A 20,775-nucleotide genomic window follows, 5' to 3' on the forward strand; every position below is an offset into this window, starting at 1 on the left:
TAGTAACTAAACATTATTCGTCCATCGTAAAACAAATATACACAACTATTTTTGCCTTATTTCTAATTGCATACCAATTTTGTCATTTTTGTATTTTTTTATTTTCAAAAACCATTGAATATATATTTGTCCTTTTTAATTTAGTTTTTCATTCATTTTGATTCCTTTAAAATTCATTTTCTGCAGTTTTTAGAAATTCAATATAGATGTATAACAATATATAAATATATAACGTTCAAAACACACTATACGTTGCATATTTTTTAAATTGTAAGAAACTGGAAGGCTACCTTAATTTTCCGACATAACAAGGTTATCGGTACGTCGTTGACATGCCTCAAAAATTAATAACCACAGGTCAAAAATTACAACAGTCCACGTAAATATATTACATAAAAAAATTCATGTACAGATTAATATATATGTATGGAATATTAAGATATATATGCGTGGAGTATGGTTCAGTTTATACGCTATTCAAAGGAAAAGGAAAATCGGTTTAATTGAGATCGCTGTATTAAAATATAATTTAATGTATTAGTCCAGAAGAAATTATATCTATAGGGAAATCCGAAATCGTAAGAACTCTAACCAAACCGAAATGTAGCTATATACACGTACGGTAATAATTAAATAATATAATAATTACTGGGGGGGGGACCCAAGGTCTTCAGACTTCAGAGGTCCAAACTGGTTACCCCCTCTTTCACTGCCATCAGTTGTCTGACCACCGATCACTCTGCGTTAAAAACTTTTATTAATCTATTGCAACCATTCGTAGCAGCACCGTAACTGGTAAGTTTGGATATTTATTTTTCCTATAGTTATTATTTGTTTTTACCGCATTATTATTATATTACATGTTAAATAATAAGATAAATTTAAATTCAATGTTTAAGTTTAATAAAATTGTGTGTATATGAAATGTAAGAAAAAGTTTAAAAATTTAAAAAAAAAAAACGTTTTTAAATAAGTATTTAATTCACGTTTACTGTGACATTTCAACTTTAACACCATAATAATAAATTAAAAAAGTGTTTCTGTCCTCGTGGTAACTATATATTTGTTAATCATAACATAAGTTAATTCCTTAATATTATTAAAAATATATACAAATTTCTAACTAATACGTTAGGTAACAGTTCTTTGTTTCGGTGTGATAATATTTTATAAAATACCTGTTACAGGATTTTATCATTTTTAATTAAATTTATTGCAGTTACTTACATAATCGATAACTTTTATTAGTGTACACCTAAAATAATTTATATTACATAATTTTTCATATATTAGAAAAAACAATTTAGCACTACTAAATAGTTTAGGGTATATGGTATTTAATATAGTAGTTATGAAAAAAATTATTACTTTATTTTGTTAAGTAATCTAAAACGAGTGTCTGGAAATTAAAATGAAAGTATAGAAATTTATTACATTGTCACACATATAGTCGTACACGTGATGCGATTAACAATTAGATGCAACAAATAGTAACAAATATCTTTCGAATTTTATAATTGTATACATTTATAACTGTGACATACTCTCAATAATTTACGAGAGATTCTCAAATGGGATGAAACATGCTACTTGTTGTGAAATGTATAAATTTTAATAAAACTAGATGACAAAAGACGCTATAGTTACAAAATCGAAACAACTATTAAAAACCTGTATCACACTTTGTGGTCTTTTTTACGTCAATATATCAAGATATATCATTATTTAAATAAATAAATATGGTAAATTTTTTTCAACTAACCATTGATATTACAAAAACATAATTTTAGAATTATACATGTATTCAACCCAAACGAATATTTACGTAATATTCAATGTATTCTGAAAACAACCGACATACCTAACCTAACTACTATAATAACAATAATAATTATATTTTCAAATTTATATAAATAAAAACGTACCGAAACTCAGTTGTACAGATTAATTATAACTTATACTATATAATATGGAAAATATATAAACTATATTAACCTATATAATCAAATTATTCGCCAATAAATATAATAACGTGTACAATGCGGGTATTTATCGACATCAATTAACTAAAATAAGATGATCAGAATCGACGAACCTTGGACGGTTTAACAATTTTTAACGAACTGTACTGCAATGCGTAATGACGATTAATATTAACCGTCAATGTACTAGTACGCTATTATTATATAAAAAAAAAATACGTAATTACCTAATATAGCTGATTTCAAAATGATAAATCAGAGTGATAATTCTATAAAAGTTTAAATTTTAATTATTAATGATTTAAGTTTAATTAAAACGTGATATCGTATTCTCTAGTAATGGACTTTCGTTTACAAAATATTTTAAACAGGTAATTTAATTATAGAGAAACAGCGATTAGTGGTCAAATATCACGACGTCTAAACGCTTATAAAAATATTGAAAAATAATCCAACGTTAGGAAAGTATTCAAAAATTCGATGTCTTATCAAATGTTTGCAAAATGATTCACCGATTAGAAGATGTCTGGATATGATTTATCATAAACTATAATTATTTTAATAGTATTTTAAACAACCAATCAAAATAACTTAAAATTTAGAATTTAAACTGTTAAATTCATTATTTCTCCTCATTCATAATTATATATATATATGTATATACGTAAGTCTACATTCAAATAATAATATGTAGCATTAAACGTTATGGTGTAGAAAACAAAAATTATTCCAGTGGATTTAATTTGTTGCCCAATAAGTATTACATGAGGTATTAGTGAACGTAACGCCGTCCTTCAATGAAAAAAAAATGGAGTAGATATTTATATTGTTGTTTTAGTGCTATTTAATATCGTAAAACTGTATAATAATAGTAATAGATATATCAATGTGGTATCAATAATTTGTTTATCATTTTTTAATCGTCATACGCACAGTCATGTACAGTAACGTGTGAAGATTTAAATTTAATGCCACCCGGGACAACAGAAAAATTCCTCTTTATAAAAATATGTTCATTTAAATAATTGCAATATTTTCACAAATTGTTATTTTCATGGTTGATTCTAATTACTGGAAACCCGTCACCAGTATCAATGCTGCTGTTACTCTCTATTATAGCCTTCTTTACTGATTTAAAATAAACAAAAAAAAAAAAAAAAATGGAAACGCCTTAAAATCAATATATATGTGTGTAAGTTAAACAAAGGTTTCTTCATATAATAAGTGTTTAGATATACCTATATTATATATTTAAAATCAAAAACGTTTTCGAGTCAAACAAAAGTTTTTGAAATAAAAATATTCCACTTTTTTAACCTAATAATTTAAATTCCATAAAAATAATAAATAAAACACTACTTTTTACAGAAAAATTTAATATACAAAAATATTAAACAACATGGTCAACATTTTTTTTTATTTTTTTTGGTTAATTAGTCGAATAAACAAAGAATTCAGTTCAATATTAGTGATTAACACTGAAGCCACACAGAAAACTATGCTATGTATAATATGTACGCTTTGTACACTATGTTCGGTATACGGTGAGGCCACACACAACACGCTAAGTATACTACACAGGATATTTACTACTAGTCTGTAGTGAGTAGTCACACTGAACAGTTATGTTTAAGGTGTTGACGTTTGTCACGTATGTTCTGGTTTCGATATTCGTCCAGATTTTTCTTCCAGAGACAAGGGTATCTGCGTACTTCCTCTATTAGCTGCTCTAGTAACGTCATTTCGAAGAATGACGTAGCACTTAAAAAATTTAATAAAATATAAATATTTTTCAAAAAACCTTAAACTTTAAAACCGAGTTTTATTTATAAGTTATAACAGCCGAGATGGCGTGAATGCGTGAAAAAATAATCGATTGCCCGTAGCTTGAGAATATCATATCATAGGACACGCTGTGTTCGATTGCCGATATCGGCACGATCAATATAAATAAACATGTCTGTCGAAACACCTGCAAACGCGTTCGCGACACATCGCTCAAAAATATAGCCACAAACCAAACACTCGGAGATGCGTCGCAAAGTAACTAAGAACCTACCGTACCTACGCTATTCTGTGTGGCCGTTCACGTCGTCAATATGGAAAACAATTTTTTATTCGTATAGCGAACATCGCGAACATAGCACGCGTAGCGTTCAGTGTGGCCTTACATAGACTCAGTTTGATTGACGAAAATTCCGGACTGCTTGATTTTTTTCTCTCTCAATTTTGAGTTTTCGAAATGCATAACTGCAATGCGTATTAAAATAACGCGTGTGTTTACTAAACTATAAATTACGTTTTATCTGCGGTCAAAAGAACACGGTTAGTTGTAACCTGTTTAATGCATAATAACGTAGCTCTTACCCGATGTTATGTGACACGATGTTAACTCGACAGAAAACGTGTAGAATCCGGTCATCGCCGTACCGGCAATGGTAATTTATTCACATGAATTAAAACAAACAAATCATCGTATGTACGGACCGGCACATTGAGAAATTTCGAAATTTCACATAGAACCAACACCTAGTACCTTCCGACAAGACGTAGGAAAAAAATATTTATAAAAACAAAGAGAGAGAAAAACGTAAAAAAATAAAATGTAAAAACAAAAATGTGAAATAGCACCGTGGTACAAATTTTCCGCATACTACTCCGATTGGCGCCACGCATTGTTTTTTACGAACGCAGTTCGAATTCCCGGAAAATGCGAAAACAATGAAAGTAGTACGCAGGCTCAGGACTTCGTACAGGAAACGGCCGAGGCCTTGGGATCTAATTTTGACAACGTGTACTTCACCATGGTTTTATTTTATTTTTTCTCGAAAATTTGTCCTCGCGTGAAAATCATCCTCTTATAAATTAATTAAAACTGAATCAATGTAATTTTAAAAATGACTTAAAATATAGTGTTTTCGTTATGTATCTAACACATAGACAAATGTCACAAGGACAAACATGTATGAAATTACATTTTTAACGATGCAATAGAACAATATTATTATTGTGTAAATGATCCATGAAAGGAAACATAAAATGCTTTTGTTTTTTAAACTATCAGACTCGGAACGTTTTCGGTTCGATAATCGTTTAGGCTAAAATATGTCCGTGAACTTACATGCAAAAACTTATGTTTTGTTCAATCGGGATTTCCTTCGCCGCTGCACAGTAGAGACTTTAACGCATCGTCATGTTTTTCAGATTTCACGATGGCAAGAGCAACGATAGCGATACTGCTTCTGGGTTGCTGCACGTGCGCCGTGTGGTCGGTAAACGATCGGCTGCGGGAGGTGTTCAGCTGGCGGCAGCTAGACTTTGTGTTCCCGGACCAGAAGACCAGGCAGGCTGCGATCGCCAGTGGCGAGTACGTGCAAGCCAACAATTTGCCACTAGGTCTGGAGGTGTGGAGGGACAAGCTGTTCATCACGGTACCTCGATGGAAGGCCGGAGTAGCGTCCACGCTTAACTACGTATCGCTCGGCTCGGGTAATTACAATATTTTGTATTATGTAACATTAATAGTACCCACCGTTTTCTAATATGTACTCGGTAGCTGTTATTTTTATAATTGTTTCAATCATTATTATTATTATTATTATTATTATTGTTATTCACAACAGACTTTAATGACTTTCACTTCCGTTTATCGTAAACTTTAGTAAACTTACATTTGGAACCATAAAAGCATTTGAACACATGCAGGTGTCCCAGGTATTATCACGGTTTTTTTTTTCGTCCTATGATTATGGATTATTTTTGTAAAATACATTTTCACGGGCTTTATTGGTCACAAAATCGTTTTTCTAAAGCATTAATGTTACTGATTTAAATAATTCACATCCATTTTCTAGATATTAATACTTACATTTGTGATGATTTGACATAACAGCGCTGTATAAATTGCATTTGGCAAAAACAGTTTCTAAATCGCATGTCGTGTCAGTCGGATTTGTCCGATTTGCCTGCTATTTCCATCGCGAAAAACCATTCTAAAGGTCCACGATTATTATTTTGTTTTAAAATTAGATGTCCAATAATTAACATATTCGATGGACTGAAGATCTTTAATAAATATTAAATCAGTTTCGTGTAAACTTTTGAAGTTACGATACACGAACAAATTCGGTGTGTAGCATATTCGTATATTTACAATAATCATTTGAATCGCTCGATAGATTAACCAACACAAATAATACATCGAATAAAATTATCAAAAGTTTTTTATAATTCATAGATATGAATATGATTTCAAAAAAAAAATATAAAAATGTACTTTAAATTAAATGTTATCAATCAGTCTTAATATACATTACGTACCTATACGAACCTATTGTTTTTATGTAAGATATACCATTCGAATAATAGGATTAATTTGAAAAAATTGCTTTTTGGTTCTCACGATTTGAAAGCATAAAGTGACAAGTTAGTGTTATATAATATTGTAATGATAAAAAAAAAAAAACAATTATATCAACAGTAATAATAATAATAATAATAATAATAATAATAATAATAATAATAATAATATTAGTGACGAGTAGCATAATGTCAGGTTTGATGGCATCGGTTGACCGTGATGGTAATCAGACGATGCCTGACACCGACCCAAATGGTTCTAGAACCGTGACGCTACGTGCGCGTTTACCAAACTCGCATCCCGTACCTCTCCATCAGTAACGAACAGTACTGACCACCATGCACTATTAATTGAAAACAGACCAGATGGATTTAAATCTTTTCTGCGATATTTTATCGATTTATAATTCATTTTTGACTTCTCAACATATTTTCGGATATAATATCTTGCGCAGTTTCCATGTTTTCGTGATGAAAATCGCATTGAAATTATTACCAACGATATTTCCACGAAAATTATTTTAAAACGTTCAGGTGCATCTTGACTCGCACATCCTTCCGTGGCCGGCTCTGGATCGGCAAGCGCGTATCCTGTGCTAAATACTTGGCAGTTTTTTTTTGTTAACCATATAAATAAATAAAATGTGACCACTTCCCTCCCCGCCTCCCCATCATTATATGATTATACGTAATTAAGCATGCCTTTGCGATACGCCATTTGTATATACTACGCTTATGTACAGCAGCATTGTGTTTTATTTAAATAAATCGGTGGAGGTCGGCTAAACGTGTTTATTTATTTATTTATTTATTATTATTATTATTATTATTATGTTAATATTATCAACACCACAAGGCCAGTCGGGCGATATGATCGATCAATAATTCTTTTTGCGGTAGATCGTGAAAATCTATCGCGGGCTCGAAAATAAATGACACGGAATTATCGCTTTTCAATGTCCGTTAGGAGTTAGATGTTAGATCGGTTAGGAGCCGATGAGACCGCGTTGTAAAACGACACTATATGGTATTAATACATAATTATCGGTTATGTATCTTACAGTGAATGATTCGTAAAGTATTATAACGATTTGATAAAAAAAATACGCATCGGCGAAGAATTTCGATTCGTGAAATAATGATGAAAATAGAAAAACTATTTACAAAACCTGAACCATTTATTATTTCTGTAGGAATATCGATATTCGTCATTAAAATGCGGCAAAGAGTTGCAAAACGTCGTTGTATAACTGTTGATATACATACGTGCACACGGCGATTCGTGTACACGCGTAAAACAACGTAAATAAATGATCATTATTATCGGACATTGACGTTGTCGAAATAATACTTGTAATCAGCATTCGTATGAAGGAGAAAACGATACGTAGCTGTCTTAGCCATGTGGTAATAATACTACACCTACATTCAATCAATTTCGGCACGACAATGAACTCCACGAATTTTTTTCCTATTATTTTTTTTTTTTTTTACATTTATCATCGATCCGCGATCTCCGAAATAAGTAAAACACGAACATAATACACAACGATAAGTTCAATTCGTGTACGGAAATTCGTATTACGACAATCGATTGTTATTGGTTTCCGAACCGTCTATTTTTTACATCTGTGTGTATTACACTTAACTGTTATTATCAGTTACGGAGTGTCGAACAATCGTATACATGTTAAGTACACACTTTTATATGTTATATGTATATATGTATATTTATTATTTATTTTATTTTTATTGCTATTGCTTTTTTTGTAGTTAGTTTTTGGTGATGGTGTTTGCATTAATTATTTTTTTGTGTGCGTGTTTTAAAAGTATTTTTATATTCTAAATTGTATTAAATAACAAAATTAATAGTTTCGTTTGATTATACAATCATTGTGATAAACGGAAAAATTCAATGCGTTTTTCTACAACTCTTGATGTTTAAAAATCAACCTACGTCCATTATTTTACATAAAATTAAAAAAAAAGTCTATAAAAAATATAAAAAAATAGACATCCCTAACATTCGATAATGTAAAGTTATAAAAATTCACTATATGAATTTAGTACATCTTTAATCACTCATCGACCAATGTGAAGTATACATTAACTAATTACTACACGTTGAGATTATGTCTGTATTAATTAGTTATTTATCAATTTTTTTCCATTGTTAACTATACAGATATCTTAGACGTCATATTATGTTCTTAACCATCAAAAATTCACTGTATTATGTACCTACTGTTATACAATTTACATTTGTTTGGATTAAGTTCAGTGAAAATCACCAGAATTCTGTTGTACAACACTGGACGTACGCTGACACGCGGTAAATAAATAACTTGACACGAACGATAACGACGGACTGCCACTTTGAACCTTATTTTACTTTTATTTACTACGGTGTCCACAATTGGTACCATCGTTAATAAACCAAAGGGAAACTAATCGATAGTACATGTTTCTCGCAGTTACTATAAAAACGTAACAGACCACGGTAACGAACTGCGATTGTTATTTTCAGAAATGTACGATGTATACAATACAGATACGTTTTCTAGTTTTTCAGAAGATTTTAACCGTTTCCGATCTAATCATTTTATATGCACAGTAATAAGGTACCCCCCGCAGAAGCTGCATATTTTAATGCCCGAATGAAAGAATAAAAATACACGTTAATGTTATAATGCACGGTTGTAGTATTAACTAATCCTGCATGATATGTATACATTAGTATTATTGTCCGCGCTGTCTCTTGAACAATGAACAATAAACCGATCGTAATCGCCATTACACATACTGCCCGCAAGTACAATAAGTCGGTCAAGTTTGGGTCTACAAATGATTATTCTTCTTTTCAACGCTAACGTGTATTCACAGTATCGATGTAAATACTATACACTCAACGTTCAGTGGTGGCTCTAATAATTCCGGAGGTTATGTCCTTCGAAACATTTCTATAACAGAGTACGCCAATAATATACGTCATCGACATCAGTCTTCGATAATAACTACTCAGGACGCGAAAAATCCGATATTCTCTTACGACGATATATCTATTGGTAACTGAAACGCTGAACGCCTGCGACTATGAAACAATGAACGAGTTACGAGTTTCACTATCGTCTATTATTCGCTGACCATTGTTAACAATAAATCCCGTAAAAATATTCCTCGACGAATTATAAAGATATCCTGATTATACTAAAACAGGTTCACACGTATGGAAGACGTATACATTTGCTATAATACTTATAATACTTAAGACTTGAAAAAACACGCAAACGTTTCAATCGAACACAGCATAATATTATACCTATATACCATTACCGAAACTTTTTTTTCCCAAACGTGATCAAACGTATTTTGATGATGATCTAAAAGGATCTTCCATTCCGCAAGTGAAGTGTGACAAGTGACTGCTAAAACGAAATTTGATTTTCTAAGTTCGACATTTATTCGATAACCCACAATTTATAGTAAGTTGGTAATGGAAAATATACTTCGATTAGATGGAACCAGCAATGGTGTAGGTATCATAAAAAATAATGATCGAGTTAAAAATCAAGACTGCAAATGTATTATATATAATTACGAAGCAACTACAATTACGACGATTGTAAATCAGGTATTTCGAAAAGGAAACGGTTAGAACATGCTACATAGAACATATATTTGTTTATTATTGCATGATTTAAGCAAATTTAGTTAAACATAGAATAAAATTATGATAATAATGCATGGTGATAATTGAACGCATTTATGCAGCTTGGTGAAGATATTATAAATTAGCATCGTATAAATATATTGTAATATTTGTAAAAATATTTAATTAGACATATTATTTACTATTATCTTATGGATAAGGACAACGTAATAAGAAATGATTTCAGATGTATAAAAATACTTTAATAATATTACAGTATTACATAATAGCTTAATATTATCAATTCAGCACTGGAGGTAAAATTTGTGCATTAAAATTTTAAAATAATAACTGTATCTTTTATAAAATCATACTTTATAGTTAAAGTATAGAATATAAAAACTTATCTTAATTCATATAAATACGTTTTACCCTCTCATACTGATTTGTTTACTTATTTTTTGTATTTTATTTGATTTACCAATCATATTTTACATTGTTTTCTACTAAATTTAATCCTAATGAAAAATAATTTTTATCGGATTATGGATAGTCTATGGTAGAACTATAAACGCATGTTCGTTTTTCTTCAAATTTTATGACCGAACTAATATGAAAAATGATTTTTATACTTCCAGAACGATCTATAATTATTATTAATATTACGATACTCAAATTATATTAATGATGAGCCTTACTGAAAATCAAATTTCAGAGCTTGAAATTCATGATGATGATTCCGGTGATGAAAGTTATTTGGATGATGACCCTTCGGATGATTCTCCGTATGATTCAAAATTTGAAGGTAGTTTTTCTAATAATTTGAGAACAATTTATTTTTAACACAAAGACTTTTGAAAACAATGTTTTTATTTCGTAGTTTAAAATTTATATCTAATCTACTTCAGACCTTAATTTACAACTTTTCTCCGGAAAAAAAATAAAATTGGCACAAGGATTCTAAAAAATAAAAAAATAAATTAAAATACACGTTATAAAAGATCATTCAATTAAATAATATTTCAATCGTAGTTTCAACCAAAATATGTTATGCTTGGGTATTATTATACCTAACGATTTTTAAGTTATTCTTATCGACATGTTGTAGTTTATATCAAAAAAAAGCCTGATAGATATTTTAAATTCATTAGAAAAAAAATTAGTAACCATTGAACCACATATTTATTATTATCCTGCTCTTCTTTTAGAATAATAATTATTCATAGTAAATTAATTTCAACTCTCAGATTTTTCTAAGACATATTAGATCAATTTCAAAAAGGTATGTTGATCAAAACAAAAATTAATGAACACACTATGAAGGTGATAAACACGAAAACATTTTTGTTTCGAATCACATCTTTCTAAACATACCACACAATATACTGTAGCTCAAGTTATAAAATAAAGTGTTTTGAATCGTGCTACTTTCGACCTGGACGCGCTTTATATTTTGTAGTTTACACTCAACGCGGGAACTTCTAATTCGAACAGGTTCATCTGGTTATCGGGGATTCGATGTTCGATTACATTAATAGTGATTCGTATTATTATTTTATTTTAATTATCATGTCTAAGCAACACTCCGGTTAAAATCTCTATTTATTAAAATGAAAAAGAAAAAATAACAAAACAAGTGGGACACAAATTGTGTTTAAAGAATTAAAAAAGTTTTGTATTCAATAATATTCCCGTCTTATAACGTTTATAAAATTGTACATTAAAAAAAAAAAAAAAAAAAAAAATTATCGCTTAATATGGAATATTGGTATAAACACTATATATACTATAAGTGGCAATCAGTATTGAAACGAAACGATTAGGAAAAGAGTATTTATTTTATTTTATTATTTTCAACCGCGATCCCGGCGTAGGTAGTAACCGTCGTCCGACACGATCGCAGTCGCTTAGCGAAAACGCCTGAAATCATTTCTTCGCGCATGACCACTACGCTCGCCGTTGCCGTTCTCCACGCTTATCATTCGCTTAGCTAGCGGGGGAGGTAGGGACAGGAAAAATCGTCCTGGATCGTTTACCGGCGCACAAGGACCGCAAGAGCCGTACGTAGCGACCGCATGATGTTTATGACGTTTCAGAACCGGAGAACCGGTCGCCCAGCCTGATACCGTATCCCAGCTACGAGCAGAACCGGCTGGCGTCCAACTCCACCGACCGGATCGTATCCGCGTTCCGCGTGAACGTGGACGTGTGCGACCGGCTGTGGCTGGTGGACACCGGGCTGAACGACGTGTGGGGCGAGGCGAACCAGGTGCAGACGCCCAAGCTGATGGTGTTCGACCTGAACACGGACACGCTGATCAGGCAGTACACGTTCCGCGCGGACGACATGAAGCCGGACTCGTTCTTCGCCAACGTGATCGCGGACACGACGCGCGACACGTGCGAAGACGCGTTCGCCTACGTGCCCGACCTGGGCGGTTACGGGTTGGTGGTGTACAGCTTCGCGGCCAACACGTCGTGGCGCGTCAAGCACCATTACTTCCACTTCGACCCGCTCAACGGCAACTTCCACGTGGGCGGCCAGAACTTCCAGTGGACCGACGGCGTGTTCGGCGTGGCCCTGTCGCCCGTCAACGAGGACGGGTTCCGCACGCTGTACTTCCACCCGCTGTCCAGCACCCGCGAGTTCTCCGTGTCGACGCGCATCGTACAGAACGCCACCGTGGCATCGGACAGCTACTACGAGTACAAAGTGCTGGGCTCCCGGGGCCCGAACACGCAGGCCAGCGGCTCGTCAATGGACGCCGACACCGGCACGCTGTTCTACACGCAGATCAACAAGGACGGCGTCGGCTGCTGGAACAGTCTCCGCAACGCCGACGAGTACTCGGCCGACACCAACTTCCTGGTCGCGTCCGACAGCCAGACGCTCGAGTTCCCCAACGACCTGAAGGTCGACAAGACCGGCACGCTGTGGGTGCTGTCCGACAGGCTGCCGCGGTTCCTGTACCAGGGCCTGGACGCCAACGACACCAACTTCAGGATCTTCAACGCTCCCGTCGTCGACGTCATCAAGGGGACCGTCTGCGACGTCAAGTAGACGACCGACCGTCCTCGCGGCAGCAGTGCGCTCGTTATTTTTTTTTTTTTTTTTTAAATTGTATTTTACCTACCACACGATCATGTATTCACGACGGATTTACTTTGTGCTGCGCTGGTTAGCGTTTGCGCTGTACCTGTTTCCAGACGAATTATACGTTTCATCTCACCCATGTATTTTGTTATTCTTCCTACGCCAACCCGTGTTTTCAATAGTTCCCATGACGTTTTAACGGTAATAACTATACGAACGGTGCAGAAGAACTGTGTTCGCTAACTATGTTTCTGCTCCCTTTTATAATCATAACAGTTCAAGATAGTTCGAACAAACGAATTAAACCGTTCCACTTCACGTCGTCCATCGCTCGCTTAATTCCATATCGAATTATTATCAACTCAATACGTGCACTTATTTCCAATGAGTTTTCTCGACCAATTCCTGAGTGAGTACCAAAAAGATATCTGTATAATGTCCCGAATGTGTCCATAAAAAAAAAAAAAAATGTGACCTGTATGCGTCCCGAATCAAAAATAATTGTTTTAATGTACAACCCGCTTACGTTGTCCAAGGTGCGCTATGAAAAATTATATTAACAAACCCTAACTATACTACTTTAGAGTGACCATATAAAGAAAATAAAAAAACGGGACAGCTGTTACTTCCCCCCACCCCAAATAAAAAACCTCATCCATATACATTCACACATATGCACCCAAATCTCGAGAGTTAAAGTCCGAATTTCTGACTGTCATGTCATAAACAATTATTTTCTTTTTACTTTAACCTTTTTTAGTAAAATAACCTAAATAATAAAATATTTTCTTTTAATTATCATTAAATTATTAAATCGGTAATTTTATAGTTCGTCGGCATCAGGACATAACGCTCGTTCTACGAAAACTATTATCTGTTATTTCTAACTTTGGTTTCATATTTTAAACATACTAGTAAAACTGTTTTATATTTTTTTCATATATAGATATTTTATTTGCAATCATTAATAACTTTATAATAAATAATATGGCAATAACGTGATTAAAACGAGATAAAAAGCATCCCATTCAAAGTTTGTCGGGACAATGGGACGTGATGATCAAAAAAAGGGACAATTCCATTTTAAACGGGATATATTACACCCTATATTACTTCCCAAAAATTTATTTTTATTGTTTTATAAACTTTTTCGGTTGATTGTTTTTCTATTAACTAAAATTTCAAATTTTACTAAAAATATACAGTATTTTAACTGTACGATCAATATCCTTTCATTAGAAGAGGTGCTATGAGACTTCGAATTGCTAGAGTGAATGTGTCACATAAGAAATGTACTGGGAGGTATCGTGTTTGAATATAAATTGAGTAAGGTGGGAGTTGAGTAAATTTCAATGATTGTTGAAGGAAATCGGACGGATAGAATGGCCAGACGGACTGACTTAAGTTTTCATAAATGAAATAATATGGAATAGGAATGGAATAAAAGATGATTTATTTTATTTTCTATAAATAGTATTATTTCTCTAATTAGTTTTCTAAACATCCGTCGTTTTTCTAGACTACTTTTTTTCAATATTATAGTAACGGTTTGCATACTTTTTCAAACTTCTATTTGTACATTTTTGGATGAGGAGAATCCAATAAATTTGTTAAATTTCGAATAAAAAGATTCGCAAGCGTCAGTGGTTCTTTATGAACTTGAACTTTTATCTACTAATTGTATTTTTATTGAAAATATATAGAGAAGTATAAATGATTAAAAACTAGTTTAAAAAAATAATATTATGTTAATGACAAATATTTCATTTATTATTATTATTTTTGTTAAAAAATTAAAAAAACAATTCGAAAACCACTAGAAACCATTAAAAAAACAAAGCAAAGTTAGTCTGGAATGTAATTCGTTAAAAAAGGTTCGTTTACCTGACTTAGTACACAATTTATAAATACCCATTTTTACCAAATGCAATAATTAAAATGTGTTAACATGTTGTTTATATGTATGTAATAATCATATTATAAGATTGTGTTTGTTTAGTGGTTTTATGTAACATTTAATATGAGATATTAAAAGACATAAAATGCAATAGCCTACAAACTATACAAATATCGATGTACAATTATTGTTTACCTGAAAATTACTAATTGATACTCAATTATATATTATAATACACTGTAGCGGTATTTTCAGACATCGATTTTTTTTAACACAAATAACCAAACTGTGGAAAATAAATTACACTATACAATTAATACAAGCTCTGTATTAATATCGGTTTTGCCAACTTGTTTTATTCAATCTGATTTGAAGATCTTATAGATTTCCTAAAATGATGTACAGGTCAACACAACAATTACGGACCCCAGCTAGTGGTAATTATAAAAGTCATATTATTATAATATAAATGTGAGTAGAAAATATAATTTTTACTTTTCCTACTCAAAATATATATGTGCAAGAAAGAGATTTTAAAATGAATAGGTACCTTTAATTATAGATTAAATATATATTAACATTGTAAATTAATAAACATATCATAGTATGTCCTTAGCATTAAAATTTCGGTACTTGCATTAAATAATTTTGTTTACTCCACAAAACTTATTATTGGTATAGGTAGAAATAGATTTAGTCGATTTAATCAACTTTTCAAGGCAGCAATTTGAAAGTTTGAAAAGTTCTACACCTTATTTGAATATTATAAAGAAATCAAAATATATGGTTTATAATCAAATTTAAGATACATTTATGAATTAAGATTCTTTGAATTTATATTAATTTTTTAAGAGTTAACTATAGCTACGCCATTTGAATTTCGCTTATTTTTACTACGGTCTTTTCTTGTAAAATATTCCTTTTAATGAATTATGTGATTTTAATCAAGACTAGGACAAAGTTTCTATGACAGTAATTTTATTACAGATTATGCGAATATTCCAATATAATTTGCCAACAGTTAGTGGTAATATCATGATATTATAAAGGTTTTATTTTTTTTATTTGACGTCACTAATCAATATAAATGATTTACGATTTCCTTTATTTGTATTATATTTTTCTCGTTCTTCTAATTTTCGAGTTGTAATAGATTTTAATAGATAACAATAAATATACAAAATGATTTAGTCATATTATGCCCTTTTTACCTGTAAAATGAACTGATACAAACGTAATCAGCCATGAGACGTAATGGCCAGTGCCGCTACTAAAAACTTGAGGCCAAGATACAAAAGCATTTTAGAAACCCTTCATAATCCCTTAATCAGCTTAAATACACCTTAAGAATATAGAAAATTACATTAAATTACCACACAGTTCAGGTTTTAACAATAGTATAACGCTGCATTTGAAATCATGCGGAATCGGGTGTATATAATATACAGTGCCGTAGCAAGGATACAGTGAACTGTGCCTACGCCAGGGGTGCGAATTGCAAAGGGGCACCAAATTGTGCAAAAGTCACATTTTTATTCTACAACCAAGCCGAAATTTTTTCATTGTACTCTTTGAAATACGTAGATGTTGTCTATTTGTACACACTGTGTGTGAATTTAATGATGAAATTATGAAAATTGTGCAAGGGCATTTAAATAAAAAATTTCATATAAAAAAATTGTCGATGAATTTGCTAGCCATACAGCGGGAATTGTAAATTTTCAAAGTTTAAAATTAACACTATATTAACTTATAAGTATAAATTGTATACTTACAAATATTAGTAAAATTAAAGGATTAAAAAAAATATCGTGACATCAAATTTTAATTGTTTAAAAAGCGTTTTTTTCTAAGTTTGCCACGAGCACTAGCGAGTCTTCCTACGCCACTGATAATATACATTATACATACACACATATGTATATATATGAAATTTGCGAAATCCGAGGACCGCAATACGAATATTTTAAGGCCCATCAGGCGGTGCCTTACAGTAATTACGGCACTGGTCTTTCTATAGAACACGAATCGGAAGACCGCTAGTTATGCTCCTTACTGATCTTGCCTTTAGTGATATTATATTTATCACGGGTAACTTATGGTACTCTGACATCGAATGGTTCAACAGAAATTAAGTTTCGAGTGTAGGGTGGAAAATGTTTGTGTGAAAAACGTTGAACCGCGCCCTCTTTCTACGCGGAACCAATGAGTCTTAACGGTGCAACGCCCGGTTTTGCAGATTCGGACCGAAACCGTTCGCCGCCGCTGGTGCCGTACCCGAACTACGCGACGAACCGGTTACCGGCCAATAACCAACAGGCCGCCGGCAGGATCGTCAACACGTTCCGGATGGCGGTGGACGCGTGTAACCGGCTGTGGCTGGTGGACATGAACGCGGCCAACGGCACGGAGTACGGCGACCCAAAGCTGATGGTATTCGACCTGAACACGGACCGGAAAGTGCGGCAGTACACGATCGGGGCTAGCCTGAGACGGTCGGACGGCAGTACGTGGTTCCCGGGGCTGACGGTGGACGTGGATGCGAACCAGTGCGACCGCGCGCACGCATACCTGCCGGACATCGGCTGGGGCATGGTGGTATACCGGTGGCGCGACGACGTGGCGTGGCGCGTGGAGCACCCGTACTTCTTCTTCGACCCGATGGCCACCGTGTTCAACATGGGCGGCGTGCGTACCGAGTGGCAGGACGGCGTGTTCGGGGTGGCGCTGTCCCGGCGCCGTGCCAACGGCCGCCGCACTCTGTACTTCCACGCGCTGGCCAGCACGCGCATGTTCGGCGTGGACACGAGCGTGCTGCAGTCCAACGGGACCGCGGCCGCCACGTACGACGAGTACCGGCACTTGGGCTACCGGCCGTCCGGCATGCAGGCCGCGACCATGGCGATGGACCCGGTCACCGGCACGCTGTTCTACGCGCTGGTCAATCAGGACGCGATCGGGTGCTGGAACCCGGACCGGTGGGACGGCAGGCACTCGACCAACACCTCGGCCGTGGTGGCCCGTGACCCGGTCGCCCTCAACTTCCCCTCCGACGTCAAGGTGGACGCCAACTCCAACCTGTGGGTGCTCAGTGATCGCATGCCACGGTTCCGGTTCCGGGTGGCCGAGTTCGACGTGACCGACGTCAACTACCGCGTGCTCAGCGCGCCCGTCGTCCGCATGATCAAGGGCACTGTGTGCGACAATAATGACAGCTAAGGCGCTCGTATCACATTCGCTGCAGCCGTACCTCCTCCGCGTTTCCTTTTCAGCGCTAATTTGAACCGCTGTTTCTCCTCCCCTCTCCCTCGCATTTTTTTATTCCGTTTATTCGATCGCGCTAATCCACTAACTCACGTTTGAATCTAATCCAATCAATGTGCTTTTAACCGCCTTAACGTTGCGACGGACCCTTCCCCCAGTGTGTGTATTTTATGTTTTAATGTTGCCGATAACGCTACGTACCGAAACTTGTGTGTTTTACCGACCCTGCCGATCGTAATATTAATTGGTCCAAGGAATAATTATCTCGCATCCGTTTTATTTATTTTTAATTTTTATAACTATTGTAATTTGTATACGTCATGATTTTAGCTATTGAACGTTTGAAAAATAAATAAATTAATACAAGAATAATCTATGATCGTCTATGATTGCAAACGTAATGGTTAAGTCGTTTCTTTCGAAACACAAACGATAAACGATGTACGTTATCAATAGTTCATCACTATTGGTATACTTAGTAAAATTGTCTAATGCACTCTATACTAAGGTACACTACTGTAGTATTATATAAATTTGTATCAATTTTATATATTGCCTATTTGAGATTCAGGATTCTAGATTACCTAGTCGTTATATAAATTTTATACTTTTCCTGCTCACTTTTGGTATTCTATAGAATACCTAAGTATTTTATAGAACTCTAGATTAAATAATTTGCCGGTAACGTATAAATTTAATCACTATACTTTACATTTTAAGTAATAAACATCATTGTGTCGCACATTTGGTAAATATTTTAATAAATTTTACGAGATTGACAAGCCCTTGGAGTCCCGCAATAGGACTATAAATATTAATCAGGAAACTTTAGAATATTTAGTGTACATATAATTAGTTGTATCGTAGGGATTCCAATAAATACTCTGACGACCGAAATTCGCAGTCATTTAACGAATACCAAATATACCAATAACACACAGATCTAGGTTTGGTTGCTTAAAAAAGTATCATCAAATTTACATTGTTATTAATTAATTATTTTACTAAATTTTTATAGCTTATAGCTGCTTGAAATTAAAATTTTAGCTACGGAAAAATATATATTTGGTATTTAGTCATAATTTTGAAAAAAAAAAAACTTAATTAGCATATGTAAAAAAAAAATCCATTTCATTTGGAAAAATATCTGATAGGAAAGCTATCAATAATAATCATAAATAATAATAATAATAATAATAATAATAATAATAATAATAATAATAACAATAATAATATCTACAATAATAAATTGATCGTGTAATACACACTATATATAAATAATAAACACGATTACATTATATTTTAATGCAATTACCTAATCATGGTATTTAATAAGCGAGTAAATTATAAAAACATATATATATATATATATATATACAGTTCATAAACATTAAAAATAAATAAGTCATACATCAAATTTATTGTATATAATTTAACGTTGTTTTTTTCATGGTTTAAAAAAATCAAAAGTTCACGTAGGAAGAAAAATGGTATGTATTGCTTTCTTCTATAATAATGATTAATGAAATTGATGTAGAATGCCCTAGTCACTCGGTATAGAACTTTGAGAACGGCCGTAAACATATAATAATACAAATCTAATAATATTTTTTATATTTTCATAATAACAATTTAAAAATATCATGTTATGAACAAAAGTGATTTTTTATTCACAAAGATAATTTTCAATAACAATATAATTAATAGTATTAAACATTTATTAGATAAATAAAAATCATACTTTTACAACAATTTATAAATTGAAAGTTTAAAGTATAAAGTTTTATAAATAAAAAGCTTACCTCATATATTTTTCATAATTCTACAAGTAGATATGATTTATTTGTTGATTAATGCGTGCATTAACTCAGTGAAATTTAAAAATCATTTAAAGAATTTGATATTTTTTATAATAATTATAATTATATAAATTAAATATAATTATTAAAATAATTTTAAAATAATAATATTCTATCAAATATTAATTCGTATAATAACCTATATACTTAGATGGTTACTTGTTAATATACCTATTTACTATATACATAATTACTGCAAAAATATATTAGCAAATGATGGTTTTAGAGGTTTCTTCATAAAAGTACTACCCACGCAAAGAATAAATGTTGTAACCGTCATAATCGTTTAACCAAAAGTTTTTTTCCTTCCATTATGAAAACAAAAAAATCGAATACTTGAAAGTAAAGTAATTTAGGTATAATCTAAGTTGAAATGTATTTGGTTATCGATGAGTTATATGCTCAGGTGTGTAAAGAAGGTTAACAATGAACTATTGAAATTATAATTTATCCCTTTCACGACGAACACACACATTTGTGTAGGTTAGCGTGTGCCTGATTAAAAACGAATATAAAATCATACAGTGATCAGTTTTAAAACGATCCTACACAAATGTGCAGGTTTTTTTGGATTCTTTAAAAACCTGGATTTTTTTTTTAATTTTTACAACTTTTTATTGTTAAAATGGAATCTGTATACAAACATGATAACGTTTTAAATAAAAAAAAAT

The 20,775-nt window shown here is 32.9% G+C and overlaps 1 protein-coding gene across 2 annotated transcripts; it reads left to right on the top strand.

Moving 5' to 3' along the window:
• Positions 1-714: 714 nt before the first annotated feature.
• LOC112687331 (protein yellow) lies at positions 715-18,524 on the top strand. Of its 2 annotated transcripts, none has more exons than XM_025559976.1 (3): positions 715-795; positions 5,187-5,471; positions 17,221-18,524. In XM_025559976.1, exons 2-3 carry the CDS (start codon positions 5,195-5,197, stop codon positions 18,198-18,200), a joined length of 1,257 nt encoding a protein of 418 aa, XP_025415761.1. In that variant the 5' UTR covers positions 715-795; positions 5,187-5,194; the 3' UTR covers positions 18,201-18,524. The 2 variants fall into 2 exon arrangements, with proteins under 2 accessions (XP_025415761.1, XP_025415762.1); XM_025559977.1 differs by lacking the exon at positions 17,221-18,524 and adding an exon at positions 12,087-13,225.
• The last annotated feature ends 2,251 nt before the right edge of the window (positions 18,525-20,775 follow it).

The sequence above is a fragment of the Sipha flava genome, unplaced genomic scaffold (assembly GCF_003268045.1).
Source record: "Sipha flava isolate LNK unplaced genomic scaffold, YSA_version1 341_pilon_pilon, whole genome shotgun sequence".
NCBI classification, from domain to species: Eukaryota; Metazoa; Arthropoda; class Insecta; order Hemiptera; family Aphididae; genus Sipha; species Sipha flava.